Source organism: Pimephales promelas, chromosome 4 (assembly GCF_988280905.1).
Source record: "Pimephales promelas chromosome 4, fPimPro1.hap1.1, whole genome shotgun sequence".
Taxonomy (NCBI): domain Eukaryota; kingdom Metazoa; phylum Chordata; class Actinopteri; order Cypriniformes; family Leuciscidae; genus Pimephales; species Pimephales promelas.
In genome coordinates this window covers 6,097,028-6,121,535 of record NC_142772.1, presented here as the reverse complement: position 1 = coordinate 6,121,535, position 24,508 = coordinate 6,097,028, and the positions used below count along the sequence as shown (strand labels likewise).

The following is a 24,508-nucleotide window of genomic DNA, read 5'->3' as shown; positions in this document are numbered from 1 at the left end:
CTAAACTTCTGATGGTAATTTTCTTTAGATTATCTAAAGATCTATTTAGGATTATATAATCACTTTTACATGGTTATTTATTTAAAATATGAATTGTTTTTTTTTTTATTCTTAAGTTACAAGCCACATAGCCAGAAACTCTTAACTTTTTTTCTCATTTGCTAAGTGTTTAAGTAAAACTACCATTACTTTCCCTCACAAAAAGTAGTGTGAGTAGAGTAAAAATTACAAGCCCAAAAAACCACTTGAGTAAAAATAAAAGAGTAGCTCTTTTAAAAGTACTCTTTTGTAGTGAGTAGTGAGCTGTCGATTCTGCACTTATAATAAACACTGTACAGTGCAAATTAAAAATGTAGAAAAACGGGGACATACTGTAATTCTCAATCTTTTGTTTAACAGTTTTCATTTTGACTGCCAACATTTTAAAATACATTAAACCAACACGAAAAGACTATGACATTTAAGTTTTCTGTACACTCACTATTTAAATAATAATCTTTGGGCAAAAAATTAAATAGTTGTAAAGCCTTAATAAACACTGAGCAAGCTATTGTATCACATGAAATATCAAAGTTCAGAACAGTGCAAAGAATACAAAAACCTTTAGAAATTCATAAGAGTTTAGTCTCACGCACCAGAGATGGCTTAAAAAGAGCGAGATTAAAAAATAAGCCAATTCTCTCCAGAACGGTGCCAGTTTTAGGCTTTGAGATAAAGAAATGAGAATCACTAATATTATCAAACCGTGAATCTCACCTAATGCACTGAAATAGGCTAAGATGGTGAGCTAACATGAACTACATTGTAATTCCAGTCCACTGAATGTTAAAAATTTAAACGTAAATTCACATTGCTCGAAAAGTGAGTGACGTGAAGGCCAAATATGGTAACTCGTTCTTGGAATTTGTCCAATGCATTTAACCCATCAAAGTTAGGAGCAGCGAGTAGTGAACCCACACACTGCACTGCAAACCATGAGGCATGGACACACATTACTCTCTCCCTATCCAATCACACTGATATAAAAAAAATATATATTAGAAACAAACGGAGGTAAAAGGACAGATAAATCCCTTAAAATGTACTTAAGTAAGAGTACACAATTGTGAACTAGTTATTACAGTAGTATTTGTAAATCATTACTTCACACCCCTGATACATTAAAGGAGTAGTACTTTTTTTTTTAAAAATTGCTGATAATTTACTCTCCCCCATGTCATCCAAGATGTCCATGTCATTCTTTCTTCAGTCGAAAAGAAATTAAGGTTTTTGATGAAAACATTCCAGGATTTTTCTCTATATAATGAACTTCAATGGGAACCAAACGGTTCAAGGTCCAATAGACAGTTTCAGTGCAAACTGTAAACTGTTCAAAGGGCTTTAAATGATTTCAGGCTATGAAAAAGGGTCTTATCAAGCGACACGATTTCTCATTTTTAAAATAAATAACAAAGTTTAAGTTTTATAAGCTCAAATGTTCGCCTTGCTCTGTTCTGTGACACGCGTTTGTGACTCTCCTGTTTTATCTTGTTTATCAAAATGAACTAATCTTTTTTTTTTGTGTCATTTGGTTCATTCAATGAACGAAATGAACAAGTTGACTTGGGAAAAGATTCGCTCATTTTGATGAACGAGTTCGAACAGGAGAGTTCACGATCGCGCATCACAGAACAGAGCAAGGCGAGCATTTGAGCTTATAAAACTTAAACTTTGTTATTTTTTTTAAATGAGCGATGGTTTCGCTTGATAAGACCCTTATTCATCGTCTGGAATCGTTTTAAGTCCTTTGAACTATTTGCATTTTGCACTGAAACTGTCTTTTGGACCTTGAACCGTTTGGTTCCCATTGAAGTCCATTATATGGAGAAAAATCCTGGAATGTTTTCATCAAAAACCTTAATTTCTTTTCGACTGAAGAAAGAAAGACATGGATATCTTGGATGACATGGGGGTGAGTTAATTATCAGCAAAAGTTTTTTTAAAAGTGAACTACTCCTTTAAGTAGAGCTATGAGATACCATAATCACGGTGTCTTTGTTTGTTGTCTTGTCTTTAGTTTTGGAGTGATCCCCACCACACCTCTCCCCATTCACACTCCGCTGATGCCCAGCCAAAGCATCGACATCTCCCTCCCTCTCAACACCATCGGACCTGTGATGAAGATGGACCCACTAAACAACCTACAGGTACGATGCACAACTGCCCTTTGCCACGTACTTTTACACCCCCATAAACACCCACACACGCCAATAGGCCCTAAACCATTACAAATATGCCGTTAATGTTTAAATTACATCACTGTGTATCCAAACCTCCAGGCTTTCGACTGCACAGCGGGCACAAAGTCTCTGATTATTTGAGTCAGTTGTCCCCACGTGCTTCATTAGTTACTGAGATCATTCGGGTGAACAGCAGCTGCAAAACATTACATTTGATTCCTTTAAACCACTCTAGATAATGAGCACTTGCCCACGGCATCTAGTCTACTAATGCTGATAATCAATCAGAGACAAATGTCGCTATGAATCATCGTCATTTCATATGATTTATATCGACATGTTTCTGCCTCATTAGTTATACTACAGAGCGTTGGCTTATCTTTGGATGGATATCCAGCTGATATGCTCTTACTCTGTTCCTTCCTTAACATTTACACCATGATGTCACACCTCCATCTCCTTGACACTCGTCCACCTCTCTATTTCTCTCATATCTTTGGTTCATCGGATCTTCAGTTTAAGGATACCTTTCTGTGACTTTTCTTTGTGTTGCTTGTGTCAAGCATCTGGCACTTTGGTATTAAACAGAGCTGCCTGTTGAGTGTTTATGGCTTGTGTTAATGATTTCAACCTTCTAATGAGCTGAAGAGGAACTGAATGCCCTTTGAGTGGCCCGGTGATGAAATGACCTGACCATGTCCATGTTAATTAAACAGTTTTCATTTACTCACCCAAACCTATGCGAGTTTCTTCTGTGGAACACAAAAAGAGAAATTTTGAAGAGAATGCCAACCACCCTTTTCCATAAAATTTAAAGCAGACCCCTATTATGCTTCTTTTTTTTTACATTTTCAACTTTCTTTAGTGTTTAATGTTGCTGTTTAAGCATGAAAAAGGGCTGTAAAGTTTCAAATTCTCTAAATCAGTTTGCAAAAACACCTTGATTGTAGTCTTGAGTTTTCCTCCGGGAAAGACCATTTAACGATACTCCTCATTTAAATAATTGTCACCCATGCAAAAAAGGGTAGTGTATTGAAACTCACAGTTATAGTAAGGGGCATGACATTTCCAAAAATACGCTCGACATGCTCGACCAATCACAACCAAACAATCAGAGCACATTGTGCTTTTTGGAAGGAGGGGCTTCATAGAGACTGGAATTAAATAGTGTTACTGACAGACTGGGAAGAGAAGTGCTGCAACAATGTCAAAAAAATTGAAAAATAACATGTTTGTTGAATCTATTCTAGTAGACCCTAAAAACAAAATCAAGACTTTGAAAAAAAGGCATTATAGGTCCACTTTAAATATGGCATGAAATGAAAATTCATCTATTTTGTAAATGCATTTTATAGATCTTATAATTCATCCATGTATATGTTTCTCTTTTTTGACTATTGAATATTATGTATACATGAACAATTTATGTGTAGTACTATATTGGTTATTGGCCAATATTAGAGATATTTTTACATTTATTGGGAATGGCCAATATTCAACATTTAACTGTGCATGCTAACTTCCTTTTTTTTTTTTTTTTTGTTAAGATTACATTTGCCATCGTCTAACACTTACTTAAAGGAGTAGTTCATTTAAAAAAAAAGTGCTGATAATTTACTCACCCCCATGTCATCCAAGATGTCCACGTCTTTCTTTCTTCAGTCGAACAGAAATTAATGTTTTTGATGAAAACATTCCAGGATTTTCTCCATATAATGGACTTCAATGGGAACCAAATGGTTTAAGGTCCAAATGAGAGTTTCAGTGCATCTTCAAAGGGCTTTAAACGACACCAGACGATGAATAAGGGTCTTATCTAGGACCCTTCGAGTCATGACTCGAAAAAAGATTTGTTCAATTTGATGAACGAGTTTGAACAGGAGAGTCACGGACGCGCATCACAGAACAGAGCAAGGCGAGCATTTGTGCTTATAAAACTTAAACTTTTTGTTTATTTTTTAAATGAACGATCGTTTCGCTAGATAAGACCCTTATTCCTTATAAGACTGTTTGAAGCTGCAATGAAACTCTCATTTGGACCTTGAACAGTTTGGTTTCCATTGAAGTCCATTATATGGAGAAAATCCTGGAATGTTTCTTTTCATCTTTTCGACTAAAGAAAGAAAGACATGGACATCTTGGATGAAATGGAGGTGAGTATATTATCAGCAAAAGTTTTTTTTTAAAAGTGAACTACTCCTTTAAATTTACTCTTTAAATTTACTTTATCTTTTTTAACACCGTACATTATAAGGCTGCGATGCCCAAATTTACCTGTAGCATTTAAAATGATTAATTTTAGTTTTTAGGTATTTATTTTTATGTATTTGGACAAAATCTAGCATTTTAATATTAGCTATTTGTCAGTTGTTGGCCAAAACATGAAAAATAACACATTTTCCTCTAGTCTAAATTAAAAAAAAGTCTGCTTATTTTGCTTTTATTAATAAACAAGAGTACAAATAAACTTTCTTGCCATCAATAGACACACTGGTTGTCTAAAAATAGAAAGGCTCAAATGTGCCATAATTTATTCATTGGATTTCCATGGTTCGCTTTAGAGTCTAATAACATTTGTGTAAAATATGAAAGAACTCATCAACGGGGTCTGACCATTGACTTCTACTAGCCTTCTCTTTTGCTCTTGTTCCCCTTCTCCTATTCTTTCATTTTCAATGCAGCTGAAAGCTTTTTCCATTTGGAAAATAAGTGTGGTATCAAAAATGCAGTCAGGCTGCAGAGGCGTTTTAGTCCCCTTATACGGGGAGTGTATAAAAGTCTGACCACTCAACCTTCCTCGCTGCAGGTGGCCGTGAAAAACAATATTGATGTCTTCTACTTCAGCACGCTGATCCCTCTCAACGTGTTCTTCGTGGAGGACGGCAAAATGGGTACGAGCACTCTGCGCACACATGCTTACTCTAAAAATAGCACACCGTAAAGGCTTAATAAAAGAGTGGATTGATGAGATGTAGCTAGGATTGAACTCACTATAGATAGACACTGATTGGCCAATCCCATATGATAACATGTAAACTCTTCCTCAACAGAGCGTCAGGTGTTCTTGGCCACATGGAAGGACATACCGAACGAGAATGAGCTGCAGTACCAGATCAAAGAATGCCACTTAAACGCAGGTGAGGTGATCTAGTCCTCAACATGCACTACTCACGACTCACGAGTTTGTGTGTAGGTGTTTTGCAACGTATGGATCAGTGGTCACTGAATGAAAGGCATTTAGCAGAGAGAAAAGTTTGCAAACAGCAGGTGCAGCTGCAAAGGTCTCTTTGCTCTGTTTGGCAGAGTGCTCTTACCTCTTTGTATTTTGGCCTTTCTCTAAACCCAAGCTGGTTCATGATGCAGCATGTTACCACCTGCTACAATGTGTCTGTGGTTGAGAGGCCGTTTAGTTTTTTTCACAGCCAATTTAACTCAAAACCAATACTCAAACCAGTATGTCTGAAGTATATATATTAGTGCTGTCAAACGATTAAAATATTTAATCGCAATTAATCGCATTAATGCCGTAGTTAAAGAGTAACTAAACACTTAACCAACTTTTTTTAGTTAATGATCTGTAAGAATGGATCTTTATTAATACCAGTCATTGATTCGAGTAACTTTTTTGGCATTTGTTTATAAAGTGTTCTATTTCTACAATATATGGTGTAAAAACGTCTTAGTGCCGCCCTCTTCAGGTTGAACGGTGGCTACTGCAGTTGAATTTTCCTATTGGATGTTTGCGGTGGTACGTGACACAGCGGTTGTTGGTGACGTAGGCAAGTTTCATACAAAGAGATGCGTCTCAGGTGCACGCCCCCCTCCGCTGGGCTCTGCCCACTTTTCCAGCATTTTTCAAATATTGCCAGTGGGTGGAGTCAGGCTCTGACCAGGGGTTTAGTTACCCTTTAACTCGCGATTAATCATAGATTTTTATCTATTCTAAATGTCTCTTGATTTCTTTTTCTCACATTATTTTTTCTCATTTTAATGCTCTTATCAACATGGAAAAGTGGATTGGCTTGCTTTGTGCGAATGTTTTTTTTTTTTTTTTACTGCAAACAACATTGGCATATACTGTGTTCAATTTCACACTAACATTCTCACTTGGAGCAAATAATCTCTCACACAATGTAACACTGTCCATCAATAAAAGGGTGAAAGAAATACTGACGAGGTCCTGATATTGACGAGAGGGCGTAGAATTCGCATCAGCTGTGTGTGTGTGTGTGTGTGCTTGACCATCATCAAGTGGTATTTCAGACTGGACGTGCGGCGATCGCGATGATGATAGCTCAGTTCACAACGACAAAACACACAGATCACTTTGGTCTTGTCAATTGAACCATTTGGCAGCTTTTTAGTAAAGTAAAGTTTCCATTCAGAATCTAATTGGCATCATTTCGGCGTCTCGCGCTCATCATCCACTCAAAACGTAAAGTTAACCAAGTATTTGGCTGGCTCGCAAGCCCAAACAAGTGTGTGCGGCGTGCCTTGTTGTTTTGTTTCCGGTCTAGCTAGATCCACTTGCGCTTTGGTCGACGAAGCAACAAAACGTCCTCCTGTGCGGCGCAAGCCATTGAAATTAATGGGTTTTATAGCGCAGCGCCACGCATGCCGCGTCCTGCAAAAGCATATGAAAAAAAAAAACGACAAAGTTTGTTAGGCCAAAAAAGACGTGCGATTAAAAAATTTGACGCCGTTAAAATGGGTTTGCATTAACACCGTGTATAACGCATTGAACTGACAGCCCTAATATAAATCAAACATACAAATGAACAATTTGTGAATTGATTGCTACATATCTTATTTGTTTAATATTGAAATAACTTACAACTTAATCATGTTTACTGATTAAGTTATAGATTTTGATTTAAAAGTCCAATTATTCTGTACTAAATTATCAGTCCCTCCAGAAAAACGCGATTATGCGATCGCTGAATTCAATGCAAAATCAGCCAAAGTCCGCATATTTATGCGGGGGCCGCATTTTTTCAAATACGCCGCACTTTCGCCGCATAAATTGCCGATTTCTGTGCAAAATATGCGGGGTTTGCATAATTTCATGATCCTCGCATTTTCGTTGCAAAAAAAGTCACATGTATCTTAGCAGAAAGTTAAAAAATGTTGCGTTTGCTTCAGATAAGAGCAGCCATTTCCCCCTGTTTCCATGGGAACGTTATGAAGTGACGCAATTACGCGACGCCAGACAGACTCACGGAGGCAATTGACATCTCACAAATCGAACTCGTATAACTGTCTGTCACACGTTCTACCGTCACATCGTTACTTAATAAACAACATAAGATATAAGAAGTAGCATCAAACAGAAATTACCCGCACACATGGGGTGTTCGATGCGCACATATAACACTGCAGACAGTTCAACAGGGAGCGCGCAGCTCTTAAAGGGGCCACACCTTATTTACACTCGTTACAGTCTGAAATAAAACAAGATGAGAAATTAAATATTCCCAGCACTTTCTATGATGTAGTATGCTTGCTTATCAAAGGAAGTAATAAGAAATGACTCTTACATTAGCCTAGTGAGAACAGGATGTTGGGGGAATCACTTTTTTTTCTCTTTTTCATCAAACTGCAATTTTTGCAAGTTCCCTCAATTTTTGCAAATTCCTGCAATTTCATCGCATAAAATTGCATACATTTACGGTATGATGCTGGCAACCACAGCTGCCAGTAGTTTACCGCGTAATCCATCAATTTTTGCCCGCAACAATCACAAAAAAACTCCGCGTTTTTCTGGAAGGACTGAATACTATTATGGTAAATGTTATATATAAATCGCAAATTTTTTCACAAATTTTTGGAAATTACCACCACAAAATCAGTCATTTTGATCGCAAAAATCACAAAAAAAAATCGTGAAATCCTGGAGGGACTGAATTATACAGTGCATTATGAGCTATCAATTGTATATGTACTATAAATACCATCATTTTATTCATCGTTTTCTTCTCGTTTTGAGCGAATTAGTCGGGTGAATCAATGATTCAATGGTTCATTCATAAAGAGAGCCGTTTAAAAGAGAATAAACATTTTGAACAAATCGAGTGAATGAATGCCTGAATGACTTTTGTGTGCGTGTGTGTGGCCTGGTAAACCCTTTGTAATGGGGACAAAATGTGGCCCCCGCAAAGATGGCAATATCCAAAATCCTTGTCCTCGCGAGGTCACAAGGACAAAACATGTTCTGTGATTGGTAGGTTTAGGGATAGGGTTAGTGTAAGGGCAATTGAATATACAGTATCTTTATGTCTATGGAAAGCACCCCCCTCTCCCCCTTTATGAGGACACAAATATGTATAATGACATGGGTAAACAATGCGGACACTTCCTGTGTCCTCGTAATTTTAAAAAACATGCTAAACGGTGTGTTTTTTTTGTGTTTTGTTTTTAATTAAAAATAAATGCATATAGTTTTCTTTGATGGGTTGGGTTAGGGGTTAGGGGAAACCACATATTCAAATGTGAGAGAAAGAGAGAGAGAGAGAGACAGAGAGAAGGTCAAGAATTGTATTCTGATTTGAATAAGCCATGACAGTGTAATAAATACTAATCTTACTGTAGTGTGTGTGTTTTTTTACACCCCTGGTATTAAATCTTGTTGCACCATAGTCCCCAAATATTTTTGAATAGCTTCCTTTCTCGATTTATGAATGCAACTTCAAAACCATCAATTTTGTTGAATTGTTTGCTTAAAGATTTACTACAACATCTACAGTGTACTGTGTGAGCCTTCAGATTTAAAAAAGCAGAAAGAGTTTCTTGATGCCATTGTAAGTGGGGGGGGGGGAAGCATTCCCACCATTTCGTTATTGTTCATAGTTAATTATTTAGTCTGGTGGCAATGTAAGAATGCTGTGGAACGTTGCTGGCTGTGTGCACAGACTCTGACAGAGCTGGTTTATTTCTAGGCTTATCAGCTTGCTATTTGTATTCATCAACCTGGAGCCAATTTGAGCATACAGCAGCAGCCGAACACAGGGACCGGCGTAGAGAGCCTGTTTCACTCGCTGAAATTATTGATCAGACGCCCAGAGGTTCCTTAATTACTAGACATCAGACAATCTCACTTCCCCGGCTTTCATCTGCTCTCATTTTAGCAAGCACACACACGGTACACAGATGCACACAGATGCAGTTTTATCCATTACTATAAAGCCTTTAGGGTGATCGACGCAAGTAGTGGCACATTAAAACAGCAGTAGTTTGAAACAGCATTTCTTTCTTCACTCAGATGTCTTGTTTTGGTTGGAGAACCCATGCAGTTCAGTTTCAATCGTGTTTATTAGCATGTAGAGAATAATTGACTGCTATGAGATGCTGATTGACTCTAGCTTACCATGACTTGAATAACAATGTCCACGTAATGGAGCACACAAGCGAGGGCAAGATATTACCGAATGCCTTTTCCCCGCACTGTGTGCATTGGTATTATTTGTAAATGACTCATTTTTCCCCCGTAGAATTGAATAAGTAGGAGGCTGTTTCATGTTTTGTTGTTGTTGAGACTGGTTGATTTGTCCTTTATCAGAATGCAGCCACAGTTCTTGAGTCCAGGAGGATGACGACATGCGTTCATGTCCGTGGATCAACGGATTCCTAATGATGAATAATTTCAGAGCTTAATTCAGCAGAAAATAAACATCTCTAATTAGTTTGCAGCGTTAATGTTTTACAACCGCTTACAAACCTCATTGATATGCTGCAGAATTGCTGCCTGTACATTTACAGAGAATCAAGAATAGTCAAAATACTTCATACCACAGTTTCTCATCTATGGTGTGGACAGGACATGGGTTACTTCTAGCTGTATATAACTAGGGAGGCATTTATTTAAAACTTTTTAGTGTGTGTGTGAGAAAATTAGTAATGTTAGTAGCGTAATCCATTATACGAAGGCGTATTGCTTTCACTTGAAGAAAAAAAATCTACTCTGTTTTTCTGAATTAACGAGTTAATTTTTGATGAGAAAAAAAATGTTTGCTCTGTTTTTCTGAATTAACGAGTTAATTTTTCATGAGAAAAAAAATGTTTGCTCTGTTTTTCTGAATTAACGAGTTAATTTTTCATGAGAAAAAAAATGTTTGCTCTGTTTTTCTGAATTAACGAGTTAATTTTTCATGAGAAAAAAAATGTTTGCTCTGTTTTTCTGAATTAACGAGTTAGTTTAGCAAAACAGAGCAAAAAAATTTCCATGAAAAATGGGAATTTTTCAAGGGGCACGCTGTTTCGTGAGACATTTTTATTTTTATATGCCTTAATTCGTGAATTCATAATTGGCGCGTTTCACCATCAGTGTGCAATGCGCGTGACGTCTACGTTAGTCAATAAATAAGCTGCACGTGGCTTGCGGAAGAATACTAGCCGGAGCTACTTCTCTCCATTAATGTCTATGGCGAGTCACGCTGGCACTGGGCAACTCCGCATCCGAGTCGACCCCGGGATAAAATAGTCTGAATATAAACACTTATTATAGGTGTACCATAGTGATTCAGGATAAGTCAAAAACACGGTTTGGAAAATGGATTCATGATGTAGCCTACTCGTTCATTTTGAACATAAGTTATGGACTGCTGCGGCTGATACAACGCCGTTCTGTTGCGCGAGCGTCCACTCGTACATATTCGACCACATAAAATTTTAACTCGCACATTCTCAAAAAATGGTCGCATATGCTAGTTGCATTTTTCATCAATTAATTTTTTTAATTATCCATTGACTTTGTTCTGGCCCGCCATCTAGTGTCAAAAAAAGTCTTTGGCCCAATGCCAAACTTACTTGCCGACCCCTTGTCTAGAGACTCCATTGCAGATTTCATTCACCAAGCACGGGCCAAGAGGCCATCTGACTGACATGTAAAGCAACCAATCACAGTTAGTTTTGTTCCGAGTCATGTTTAGTGGCGCGAAAATGTAACATCGATGTCCCTACAATAACAGACTGTTGTGTAAAACTATGCTGCGAACTTTACAGACTTCACATACTTTTAAAAATCCAGTTGAGAACCGCTCATTGATACAGTTGTAAACACAGAGTCGCTCTTCTTCCTTGAGGGGGTCTGGGGTCACGGCATCTTTGTTTCCAGGCGGACTAAGTGTGTCGTATGCATCAGACATTCAGTCTGAGACTACTTTTGCTCCTGCATTACCAATTACCTGTGCATTTAAATGTCTTTGCTCTTTTCGGCTTGTTAAAGACCACTCTTCCTGCAGCATTCTGGATCAGTTTTGACAGTGCAAGCTGGAAGGCCTGCCAAGAGAGCGTTACAATAGTCGAGTATGGACAGAATAAGGGCTTGAACAAGGAGTTGTGTAGCATACTGCAATAGGGAAGGGCCTGATCCTCTTCAGTTCTAGCAATGTGGTCTGCGAACCTTAACTGATCATCAATCACAACTTCAAGGTTCCTGGCTGTCCTGGATAGAGCTATGGTTAACGGACCTAGCTGAATGGAGAAGTTGTGTGATGAAGTGCTGGGTTGGCCGAGACTACAAGCAGCTCTGTCTTTGTAAGTTTGAGTTGAAGGTGGTGGTCCTTCATTCAGCAGGAAATGTCTGTCAGACAGGCTGAGATGAGATCATCTGACTGGAATGAGAGGCTGAGTTGTGTGTCGTCAGCATAACAGTGATAGGAAAACCGATGTTTCTGAATGACAGATCTTAGTGATGACATGTAGATGGAGAAGAGAAGTGGACCAAGCACCTAGCCTTGAGAGCACCCTAGTAGCTATCTCACCCCTCCCATGAAACCCACTAGTGCACTTATAGTCCAGTCATTTTAAGCCAAAATGGGGGTCAACCTTGAACAAATTGCAACAGAAGCAAACTCAACTGATTTTGTATCCTCAATATGTCCTGAGTAAGGAAAAAAAGCCCTGAAGAATCCCATTAGGGAAAAGTTTAGAAAAAGACCCAAATACAGGGGTTGGACAATGAAACTGAAACACTGGCCAATGTTGGAGGTTTCACATCTATATGCCTGGCGGCCAATCTTCAGAGTGAAGCACGGGTGGATCAGTGATGGTTTGAGCTCCAATATCATGACAATCCTGATTGTATTTGATGGACACGACACTGCCGAGGACTACCAAACCCTTCTGGAGGATCATGAGCACCTGATGCTCATGATCATGCACCAACACACACAGCAAGACTTGTGACAGAAGGGTTTGATGAAGATGAAAGTGACGTTGAACATCTCCCATGGTCTGACAGTCACCAGATCTAAATATTATTGAGATGTTTTGGAGGAGCGAGTCCACCAGCATCATATAGTGACCTGGACACTGTTCTGGAAGAGGAACGGCTCATAATCCCTCTGGTCACTGTGAAGGACTTCTATCTGTCAATTGGTGCTGGATTTGGATGCAAAATGAGGCCCTCACCATTCTAACAAATTATTGTGTAGTAAAACCAGGTGTTTCAGTTTTTTTGTCCAACCCCTGTATATCCCATTCATACGCATTTTGAAAAGGGTAAAAAGTTTAACCTTTAGATATCATCATAAAAATCACCGAGTTGATTACTTACATCAAGACAAACAAAAAATGTATTACAAGTTTTTTGCAATTGTTTGCAAAACAATTAGTTTCGCTAGACGCTGGTGGCGATCACTGTTGAGAGACGCACAGACTGAGGTAATTAAGCTATAACTCTGCTATCAGTGACTCAAGTCTCCATTATTAGCTCTAAAATTACATTTTGGAATTAGCAACAGAGACTTGGGATTAGATGCGCAAGAAATTAGTCCTACACACAAGACCGTTTTAAGGACAAAAACCTGACAAACATTTTGAAATGCATCATCTGAACAATGTTTTAAGGCTTGGTAACCCTAGTATAAACATTGTGGCTGCGTTATTTTTCTAATAATTCAACAGCCCGTAATCAATTATTATCTATTATCAATTATTTCACTCAAACGAACACGCATACAGTACAGACACACACTCGCACAGAAACGTGTTGTCAGCTCTGCTCTGACGTTTTTTATCAGTAAAATAGTTTAACAACTTAAAAGCTACGCGGTTCTCACTAGCGAGGTGCAGATAAACGTAGTTTCGCTAGCCGCTGGTGGCGATCACTGTCGAGAGACGCACAGACTGAGGTAATTCACACATGCTTTCTCAATCTCTCCCTAATAACTACACTCTGCTATCAGTGACTCAAGTCTCCATTATTAGCTCTAAAATTACATTTTGGAATTAGCAACGGAGGCTTGGGATTAGATGCGCAAGAAATTAGTCCTACACACAAGACCGTTTTAAGGACCAAAACCTCACAAACGTCTTGAAATGCATCATCTGAACAATGTTTTAAGGCGTGGCTGCATTATTTTTCTAATAATTCAACAGCCCGTCATCTATTATTCCTTACATATTACGTTGTGTGTGTCCCTCCTCACCCTGTCTCCTCGCTGTGCATTGTGAAAGCAGACTCGCGTGATTGACAGCCGTAGTGTGTGCAGTCAGTCGGTGTGAACTGGAGTGAGTCACAGCACACTCCACATGTTGGTAACACCAGCTGTCATCACCTGATTCTGTGGCTTATATAACCGCTGACTGACTCTGTCCTCAGACCTCCCTCTGTCTGTGTATAAATGTTTTTAATCTTCCTTGCCCATCACCCTTCTGGCTTTTTATTTCCCCAATCCATCTTTCTCCCTCTTAAAACACTCGATTGGGTTTTATTGTGGCCCTCTACTTTGCTCTCTTACATTGTTTGCGGCCCGTCCTTGTCTTTCAGCGCTTATCCATCTCTGTTGCCAGGGGTTTCATCATTTCCTCTCTCTCGTTCCACGCTCTCCAATGCGCTCACAGTGCAGTGATATGGCTCTGTAGTGTCTGATTCCAGAACAGCTTCACTCAGGGTCATAGTATGATGTGTCAATTAATCTGCTGTTAAGACATTATTCTGCATGCAGTAGATTAGTTTCTAATGTTAGAAAGAGGATCTTGTTAACATGTTTACTAAATGAATGTTTTGGGGGTTAGTCTCTGTTATCTTACAGTATTTGTTTCTTTTATTGATTTGTTGGTGTGCTCAAAATACTTTTGTCTTTTTTTTAATTAATTATTGTTATTTTTTTATTTGATCGTAAAAGGTTTTGTCCTGTGAAATATCTTACTGAATGAGAAGGTCCCTTCTTGCTCGTATTATCACCGTATTGTTGATCATGGTAAAATGGTATGATGAAATAAAAAATAGTAAAGAAAAACTTACATGAAGAGTTGAAGCTTTGTACATATTGTATATCTTAGTTAAATTATCTAATCATTTTTTCACCACTTTTAATCGCCAATGGTTTTGTATGTGAAGTATTTGGAATATGAAGTATTCTGTAATATTTCATAATATTTAAGCGGAAAATCTCTGAATTTCTGTAACACGGCAGGACTGAATACATTTTTTTTATGAAAAATGGAAATAAAAATTACCGCACTACCAGTGTTCGGGAAGCTACTCTGAAACTGTAGTTTGACAAGCTACAAGCTACTCGTAAGTTAAAGTAGTTAAACTACAGTCAAGCTTCCCTTTTGGAAAACTAGTTAGCTACTGTAAGTTACTATCAAAAAGTAGCTAGCTACATTGAAACTACTTTTGCTTTTTGAACAACGTATATTATAAATAACTGAATAAGTGTCTGAGGAATGTTTTAAGTAAAATATTTAGTGTTTAAAACGATTCAATACAATTATGATTTCAAAGAGTATTGTTTTATTACACACAACACTCAAATATCTCAGACTGTTTGTCAAAAGCGCAAAATTGCAACAAATAGCCGACAACATTGAAAGAACAAAATATACATCCAACGTAAATTGCATGTAGAACATTTTCTCAAAAATGCCGATTGAACTTGGACAAATAAGGCCATGGGTAATTAACGTTAGTTGTTTCTAAATCCTACAAATCTGCCGTCACGTCTTGCTATATAATCGTAATCTGGGTGTGTCAACCCACTTCTATACGTCAGTGAACCATTAGCCGCAAGATGTGTGATTAATCAACAGGTGGCGGTATTGGCAAAAAAATAGTTTGTAAACTAACAAGAATATCCTTGCATCGCGCTGATTCGCGCAGGCTCGACAAACGCAATGTAGCTTTTGCTCGCGCTACACCGCTACTTGCTGCAAAAAGTAGTTAGCTACTGGAAAAGCTACACTGTTTAAAAAGCAACTGAGCTACTACCAAGCTACTGAAAAATGTTGTTAAGTTAGTAGCGTCGCTACTTGTAGTTAACTACTCCCCAACACTGCGCACTACAAATGAAAAATAATCGCAGGAAAACTGTATTTTACATTATTCATTTTTAGGGTAATACCTAAATTGTCAAGTAGCACCCAATGTGTGTGTGTGTGTGTGTGTGTGTTTTGGTCAAATTTATCCTCATTTTATTTCAAGTTTTCAAAATTTAGTTTGAATAAATATTTTTATGATTGTAGACAAAGCCTTTTTTTCAGCCAAATGGTGACAAACAAAAGATGTACAGTCTTTTTCTTTGAGCACAGTAAAATTACATGTCAACTTCCCAAACATCACTTGTGTCCAATAAGCACAAAGCAAGTAGCAGATTTCGGTTAATTATGTGCCTTTGGTTGTGCTAATGCTCATACTTAATTACTTTCCCAACCACAAGCTGGTTGATATGTATACATTTTTAAAGGGATACTCCACTTTTTTTTAGAAATAGGCTCATTTTACCACTCCCCCAGAGTTAAACAGTTGGGTTTTACCGTTTTCGAATCCATTCAGACGATTTTCTGATATTTAGAAGAATATCAGTAACAGACAGTTTCTGGTCTCACTGACTTCCATACTAGGAAAAAAATATACTATGCAAGTCAATGAGACCAGAAACTGTCTGGTTACTGATATTCTTCTAAATATCAGAAAATCGGCTGAATGGATTCAAAAATGGTAAAACTCAACTGTTTAACTCTGGGGGAGTTGTAAAATGTATTTCCAAAAAAAGTGGAGTATCCCTTTAAAGAGTCTCTATTGATTCCATCCATGGTACAAATAGGTTATTTAAAAAATATATATGTATTGCTATGTACTCTTTCTGTTTCAATAGGGAATACTTGTCCTTACTTTTAGGGAATTTTTAATGCAAGTGTCCATCAGACCTTTTCATGGGGTTTTTAAATTGGATGGATGGTTGCTTTTTCTGCTGATAACTGTAGTCTGTCGAGAGACTTCTGTGAATGATTTGTTGGGTAACCATATGTCTTTGGTATTGGCAGATACGGTGTCAGGCAAACTGCAGAACAACAATATCTACACCATTGCCAAGAGGAACGTAGAAGGCCAGGACATGCTGTATCAGTCGCTCAAACTCACTAACGGGATCTGGATACTCGCCGAACTCCGCATACAACCTGGCAATCCCAATTACACGGTAATCACTCACAGCACGAAGATTCAACAATTGAGTATTCAAACAAAGTCCAACTCTGCGAATGCTTGCCAATTTAACACAAAAGAGCAAAATAAATCTTGTCCCTTGACAAACAAAATGCTTTTGACATTGTCCAGAACATATTCAAGGACGTCCTTCATCCCTCACTTTGACAGAATACTATACTTAACTTATTTTTATATCCACTTATTTGTTCACCAATCCACTCCAAGGTTTCAGCACATAATTATGTAATTCACTGCTTTGAAGATCAGGCTTTTAAAACATGATGAATTCATGACCCTGAAAGCCGTGTTTTTTTCTTGACTTGCTTGCCTAATGCATTAAATGAACAGGAAGGTCAAAAGCAGCATGATGCGTTCAGACAAGGCTTGTTGTCGACAGGTAGAGTATTGATCCCCGTTTTGGTTCGCGGATCTCCAGTGCCCTGGGGAACATTCCTGAATTATCTTCACAAACAGCAACATGCACGACTTTGGATATGTGACAAACAGAATCTCAATAAGTGGCCGCCCTCTCCTCTGTGATTTTGTATTAAGTCAACAAATTTAGAAAAATTATAGTCTACTTTTTTTTTTTCTTTGAAAGTGTGCCTCTGAGAGAACACGCACTAATTCATTAAAAGAACTAGCTCTTAAGAGTCATTCACTTGTGAATCAGACTATGCTAGTTGAGTGCAGCTTATAAGAACAACCCATTTGAAATAATTTATTGACTTTTTAAGACAAACACCTGGATAACAGAGTAATGCATTCAACTTTGGTGAGACACTTAGCTTGGATAAAATCTAATTTCTTTTGATGTGTTGCCGCAAAAGATTCAGTGGCAGAATGCAATAACTGCTTCCAGATGATGATTATAGTAGTGTATATATATATATAGTATAATAATAGTTGTTCATGTACTTTCGTCATGTAAGATGTTATCACATGAGAACTCTAACTAGAAAGTGAAGTGAGATATACATTTTTAAAAATGAACAATTTAATTATTTCCCCGCCAGCATTTAAATTTATTTTTGATAATATTCATTAAACATTCATGCCCCCTCCCCCCCCAGAATATTTTGTATCGTAAACAGTCAATTTATTAAAAGCAAGCAATGCATTTCATTCTTTTTATCAACACTTAAATGTGGTAAGTTTCATTTAAAAAAAAAAAAAACACATTTCGAACATAAAGCTTAGAAAATTGCATTTTTGTTAAAGACTAAGAGAAATTCGTCAATGGTGGGGAAAGAGTTAAAAATTTCGTACACTTTTTTCAAATCATCATTAAAGGAGCAGTTCACTTTTGAAAAAACTTTTGCTGATAATTTATTCACCCTCATGTCATCCAAGATGTCCATGTCATTCTTTCTTCAGTCGAAATGAAATTAAGGTTTTTGATTAAATCATTCCAGGATTTTTCTCCATACAATGGACTTCAATGGGAACCAAACAGTTCAAGGTCCAAAAGACAGTTTCAGTGCAAACTGTTCAAAGGGCTTTAAACGACACCATATGATGATGAATAAGGGTCTTATCAAGTGAAACGATCGCTCATTTAAAAAAAATAACAAAGTTTAAGTTTTATAAGCTCAAATGGTCGCCTTGCTCTGTTCTGTGATGCGCGTTCGTGACTCTCTTGATCGAACTTGTTCATCAAAATGAATGAATCTTTGATTCGTTCATTTTGATGAACAAGTTCGATCAAGAGAGTCACGAACGCGCATCACAGAACAGAGCAAGGCGACCATTTGAGCTTATAAAACTTAAACTTTGTGGTTTTTGACTGCTCAAAAAACACAATGATAAATATCATAAATTACTTGATCATTTATGATATTAATGATCATAAATGAGCGCTCGTTTCGCTTGATAAGATCCTTATTCATCGCCTGGTGTCGTTTAAAGCCCTTTGAACAGTTTGCAGTGAAACTGTCTTTTGGACCTTGAACTGTTTGGTTCCCATTGAAGTCCATTATATGGAGAAAAATCCTGGAATGTTTTCATCAAAAACCTTCATTTCTTTTCAACTGAAGAAAGAAATACGTGGACATCTTGGATGACATGGGGGTGAGTAAATAAAAAGTTTTTATAAAAGTGAACTACTCCTTTAAAGCTAGGGTAGGCAGTTTTGGAGAGGGAAATATAGCTTTCAAATCTAGCCACATCTCCTCCAAAAGACATGAACATGCACAGCCAGAGTAGAGTTTGCAAAGTGTCACAGTGTTAAAATACCTCATGTCTCAAAGCACATAACATTAGAATATTAATTATTAATAAACTTACAGCGCTCTTACTTGTACCACCTGACTTCTGCAGAGTGATGCGTCGAGGTTTGAAAATACATGTTGACAGGCAGGCAGGCAGACATTCGGGCCAAATTAATGATCTAACAAACGTTTTTTGCTCATGGGACTTCCACAGAACATATTTAGACAACTTCTGTTATTGATTCCTGTCAGGATCTGAACAGAGTTTCAACCCGTATAACAAAAAGAGTTTATTAAAAACATTGCCTACCCTACTCTTAACTTACCTTTTTGTAGTTTCAGCCTTTTTTCTTTCGTGAAACACAAAAGAAGATATTTAACAGAATGTCCAAGCTTCACTTTTCTCATATAATTTATTTTTAATGATGACAGCAGCTGTCCCTGCTTTCCATCCACTTTCACTGTGTGGGAAAAAAAGGCAGTTTGTACATTCTGCTAGAATCTTAACAGACTTTTAGGTGAATTTTATTATGTGCAGGAATGAACACATTGTATCCATGGGGTGGTGATGGCGCAGTGGATCAGACACATGTCTTTGGTATGAGAGACCCGGGTTCGAATCCACTGTGAGACACCAATGTGTCCCTGAGCAAGACACTTAACCCCTAGTTACTCCAGAGGCATGTGACCTCTGACATATATAGCAATTGTAAGTCGCTTTGGATAAAAGCGTCAGCTAAATGAATAAATGTAAATGTGAACATCAGAAATTCTTCACAAACCTCTCATCGGGTATCAAATCTGGTTGCGTTTTTGTAGTTGAGATGTAAAGTATGGCAATTAGTGCTCGTCATCCGTTCGATGTTTGTACTTGCAGGTTTTATATTATTCATGCGGAGCCAAACAGCAGCGGCCAAACTGTGAATTGAAATGGTCTTTTGCTCAGTGAGGCACAGAACACAGGCTGAGCACCTGCAGTGAACCTTTGCTTGGCGACAGCATGAATAAGCTCTTGCTGCACATTTGACAGTGGTTTGTTAGAATTATATGAGTGAGCTTGAGCCAAATTACAGCATCACATTCTACAGTTAATGCTCGTTCTTTAAACACAAAGCACTGGGATAAAACTGGCTTTATGACAAGCTAGACAGAAAATCCCTCTTCAGAACTTCACAACTGACTGCTAAGCATGAAGTGATGTGTAAATGTGCAGATGGGCAGCACTGTATTGCACTGTATTTCACAATTGTAGTGTAGGGATAGGAATCGTAAAGAAATGGTTCTGGCTCTTCTTACGGTTCCTTCACAGCACTTGTAAGGAATAAATATTTTCAGAGGAAAAAATTATACATTTAAATTTAATATACATTGTTTATAAGTTTATCATTCAGTGTGGAGTTTGAGTGTTCATATCTATTTCAGACTTTCTCCGGTGGATGGTTGCAAATTTTCTGTTTAAACGTTAAAGGTAAAGCTTACCTCAAGGGCATCCAAGATGTAGGTGTCTTTGTTTCCACAGTATTTTCAATTTTGACATTTTTCGGTCAAACCGTTCTTGTCTGTCAGTCATATAATGCAGGTTTAGGGGGTCCACCTCAAAGAGCATGCACAGAGAAGTCCAAATTAAACATGATTTAATGACTCGTAAATGTAAGTACACACTGATGGCCTAAGACACGAAACGAGCGGTTTGTGTGAGAAAACGAACAGTATCTATAAAGTTTTTACCTCGTGTAATAACATTCACGTCCAAGTGATCTGAATCAGTTGTGCAATGTTCAAACTGAACCATGCCCAACGTTTCGCCGGAAGCGTCGACGTCACTCATTATTTACGCAGAGATTTCGGAAGTTTTACCTTTCACTGTGAAGATCTAAACATATTTAGATATACAGGAAATCACAATGGAAGACGATTTCGGTATATCTAAATACGTTTAGTGAAAGGTAAAACTTCCGAAATCTCCGTGTAAATATTGAATGACGTATCATTTCCGGTGGAACATTGAACATGATTCAGTTCGGTTCAGTTGGACATTGCACAACTGATTCAGATCACTTGGTCGTGACTGTGATTACACAAGGTAAAAACGATATAAATACTGTTCGTTTTCTCACACAAACCGCTCGTTTCTTGTCTTAGGCCATCAATGTGTTCTTTCATTTACGAGTCATTAAATCATGTTTAATCTGGACTTCTCTGTGCATGCTCTTTGAGGTGGACCCCCTAAACCTGCATTATATGACTGACAGACAAGAACGGTTTGACCTAAAATTGTCAAAATTGAAAATACTGTGGAAACAAAGACACCTAAACCTTGGATGCCCTTGAGGTAAGCTAAAACATATCAAAAATTAATTTCAAAGTGAACTATCACTTTAATGAAATTAGTCGTTGCGCACCCTAGCATAGATGTTTCGTTCACTGCCTCTGATTTCACACAATCCTGTGCTTGTTGTTGGCGGTTGCTGGAAAAAATTAAAATGGCATCTGATTGGACAGTTATAATAATTTAGTGTTTTATTTTCAACTTCTGATTCCATTTCAAGTGAGGAATAAGCATTCCCACCTTAGTCCTTAGGACAAAAACATATAAAAACCAATCCCGACTGCAGCTGCCATGGGCTCCGTAAATTTCCTTTGGGAAGTTGGTGGCCAAATTAAGAGGCTGCTAAATAGATTAATCAGTTGATTAGCAATAGAGCCCTCTTTATTATTCAGAAGGCATCTGTTCAGCCACCTCTGCTGAGCCTGATTGCCTGAGGTTCCCTGAGGGCAGGATGGATCAGTGCGATCAGAAACCCTACCTGATCGCAGACAATTGATTTTTAATGAGACTTAAGCCCTCAGTATTCTGGCAGCATCTGGCTCCGATCTAAACAGATGATAACCGGACTTAGTCGAGCCAACTCGGTTTGACCTAACATCCAGTGATGGAGTGCCGTTGTCTGCCAAGACCTCTGGAAACACATTCCTCAAGTAAGGTAACCAATACAAGCCCTCCTGTATGAGGGATTATGTTCCTGGCGGGCCGAGAATTGTTCAGTGCAATCAGTTGAAGAAAAAGTCACAGATTTATCTTCGGTCGATCCGAAGATGGTGACATTTAAAGGGAAGTGGGAATTGAGCTGAGCCAAAAGAGCAAAGCAGTCATTGTCGGTTTTATTTTTGTTATTTTGCGCATTTAAATTTACTCGTCAGGGTGAATATACAGTAGTTCTTTGGCCACCTGAGGAGAAAAACAGACTGTAATGTTTGCTGTGCCATTGTTTTAGGGTTGTTTATCAAAGAAATTACATATTGTTTTAAATGTTGGTTGACCTCCTCTTGGAGGATTTTATTGTATACTGAAATACAATTACAAAAAAACAGAAACTATTATTTATAGTGGAGTCTGAATGTCCGAGACTCGCATTTAAAATCTAATTTCAAGTAAGTAACTGTTGACATTGATCATTTGGCTCTTTGTACGGAAGGTCACATGTTGTTGCTTCTGTTGAAGCTCAATATACTTTTTTGTTTTGTCTCAAATCATGATGGAGACTTTTGTGGAGTTCATGCACATTTCTCTGTTTATGTCAATGTAAATTCTTCAAATTATGTCAATAGCATAGTTTGTGTGCGTGCGTATACTGGTCAGATTTTGGAAACATTACTATTTTGAATATTTTTGAAAGAAGTATCTTATGCTCATCAAGGCTGCGTGTATTTGTTAAAAAATAGTGTAATATTTTGAAATATTATTGCAATTTAAAATAATGGTTTTAATATATTTTAAAATATAATTTATTTCTGTGATGCAAAGCTGGATTTTTATCAGCCATTACTCCACTCTTCAGTGTTATATGATCATAGATCTTTTGAAAAAAAAAAAAAAACATTTTTTTTAAGAAATAATTTTTTTGATTTTCATTAAAAAGTATCACAGGTTCCAAAAAATATTAAGCAGCACAATTCTATTGTATCAAATCAGCGTATTAGAATTATCAGTATCAAATCAGTATATTAGAATTATTTCTGAAGTTCTTGTAATAATATTTCACAAAATGACTGTTTTTTTCTGTTTTTGATCAAATAAATGAAGGCTTGATGAGGATAAGCGACTTCTTTCAAAAACATGAAAAATTGTAATGTTCCCAAACTTTTTAGGGTACTGCAATGCATATATACATCCCAAGTGGTGTATATACCACTATATCTATCTGTCCGTCCGAACATACAAAGGGAACAAACGTTACAGTATTCTTCATTTAAATTATTCCCACCCAAGGCATATGCAAAATAAAGGGATGAGGGCTAGTTGAGTTGCATTGGTGTGTTGAAACTTGTGGTTTATGTTAAGGGGGGTGACATTTCCAAAATGAAACTAACCAGTTTTTTACTCTGTATAACTATGTACCCAAATAAGCACTTTGTCAGTTTTTATCAGAGCAGTCCACATCTAAATAGCTTTTCTTTCTCTTTCAGCTGTCTCTGAAATGCCGGGCTCCAGAAGTGTCTCAGTATGTGTACCAGATGTACGATGCCACTCTGAAGAACTGAACACCACTATCGTCCTTTTCTCTCTCTACATATTTGTCCTTTCCTCCCCAACCAGCCACCACCACCTCTGTGGCAGAGGATCCAGCTCTCCAATGTTTTCTGCCACTATTTTAAGTCCATCTATAGGTACCAGTATGTGCCCACTATGCGTAAATCACACATGATCCGTTCTAGCCAAATGTCTTGATGTTGTTGATAGTGTCGAAGGGAATTTTGGGACACCGCTATATATTTTTTAATTGTTTGAATGCATCGTCAGGACTTCACCTTCCCATGCCCTGTATTTGTCATCTTATTGCGAAGAAGGCAAGAGTATACGTGTCAAATCTTTAAACTGACGCAAGTTATGAAAGTTAAAGTTTTAATGGTAACCTAACCACATAAAATCACTTTATCTCCTGAAATAGTATGTTTTTGATATACATCATGCGTTCTCTGATTTGCTACTTCATGCGATTGTACAACATTGCCAGCTATCTATTAGCCTTGCATGCTTTGACCAACATAAAACGTCACATTCCTTTTAATGTTTTGACTATCTCGTTCAGCTTAACCACTGCTGAACATGACGACACTCCATCAATGTCTTATATCAGTGAAACTGCTATGAGACGACTTAACGTGATACAAAAAGACTTTTCTATCAATCTTGTATAAGTGGGTCATCTGATATTAATTCCCAGACTGAATCCATCCATATGTGATGTATTGTGCTTGTGAAAGTGAGTCGGTTTTGTGCGGTAGTTTTTGGAGTGTTCGAAATATCTGTTCAACATTATTATATCTACAACTTCGCTCAGCTTTGGTTTACGAATAATACACTAACATATGGATGCAATAAAAAAAAATTTAAATAACGTAGACTCAGCGATACAAGGATGAATCACGTTTGGACTGTTAAGTAGAGTTGAGTGTGTGTGTGTGTGTGTGTCCCCGAAACTTTATTAGTCTTCATGGTGGTGCTGGTGACTAAATGTGAACCTTTTTTGTTGCCATAGTTGCTAATGTGCCTGTGAACCTGCATGTAAGCAGTGTCCAATAAACATCTGCCAGTAGAACACTTGTATAAGAAGGTGAAATATTAATACATTAACCTTTATATGTGC

At 37.6% G+C, this 24,508-nt stretch overlaps 1 protein-coding gene across 1 annotated transcript in view; it reads left to right on the top strand.

Moving 5' to 3' along the window:
- Positions 1–23,806, top strand: part of ap2b1 (adaptor related protein complex 2 subunit beta 1) — a 54,827-nt gene extending 31,021 nt beyond the window's left edge. The window contains exons 18-22 of the mRNA XM_089129885.1: positions 2,057–2,186; positions 5,026–5,110; positions 5,270–5,356; positions 16,488–16,642; positions 23,328–23,806. Of these exons, the coding sequence (XP_088986011.1) occupies positions 2,057–2,186; positions 5,026–5,110; positions 5,270–5,356; positions 16,488–16,642; positions 23,328–23,402 (532 nt within the window). The 3' untranslated portion in view covers positions 23,403–23,806. The remainder of the gene's footprint in view (positions 1–2,056; positions 2,187–5,025; positions 5,111–5,269; positions 5,357–16,487; positions 16,643–23,327) is intronic.
- The last annotated feature ends 702 nt before the right edge of the window (positions 23,807–24,508 follow it).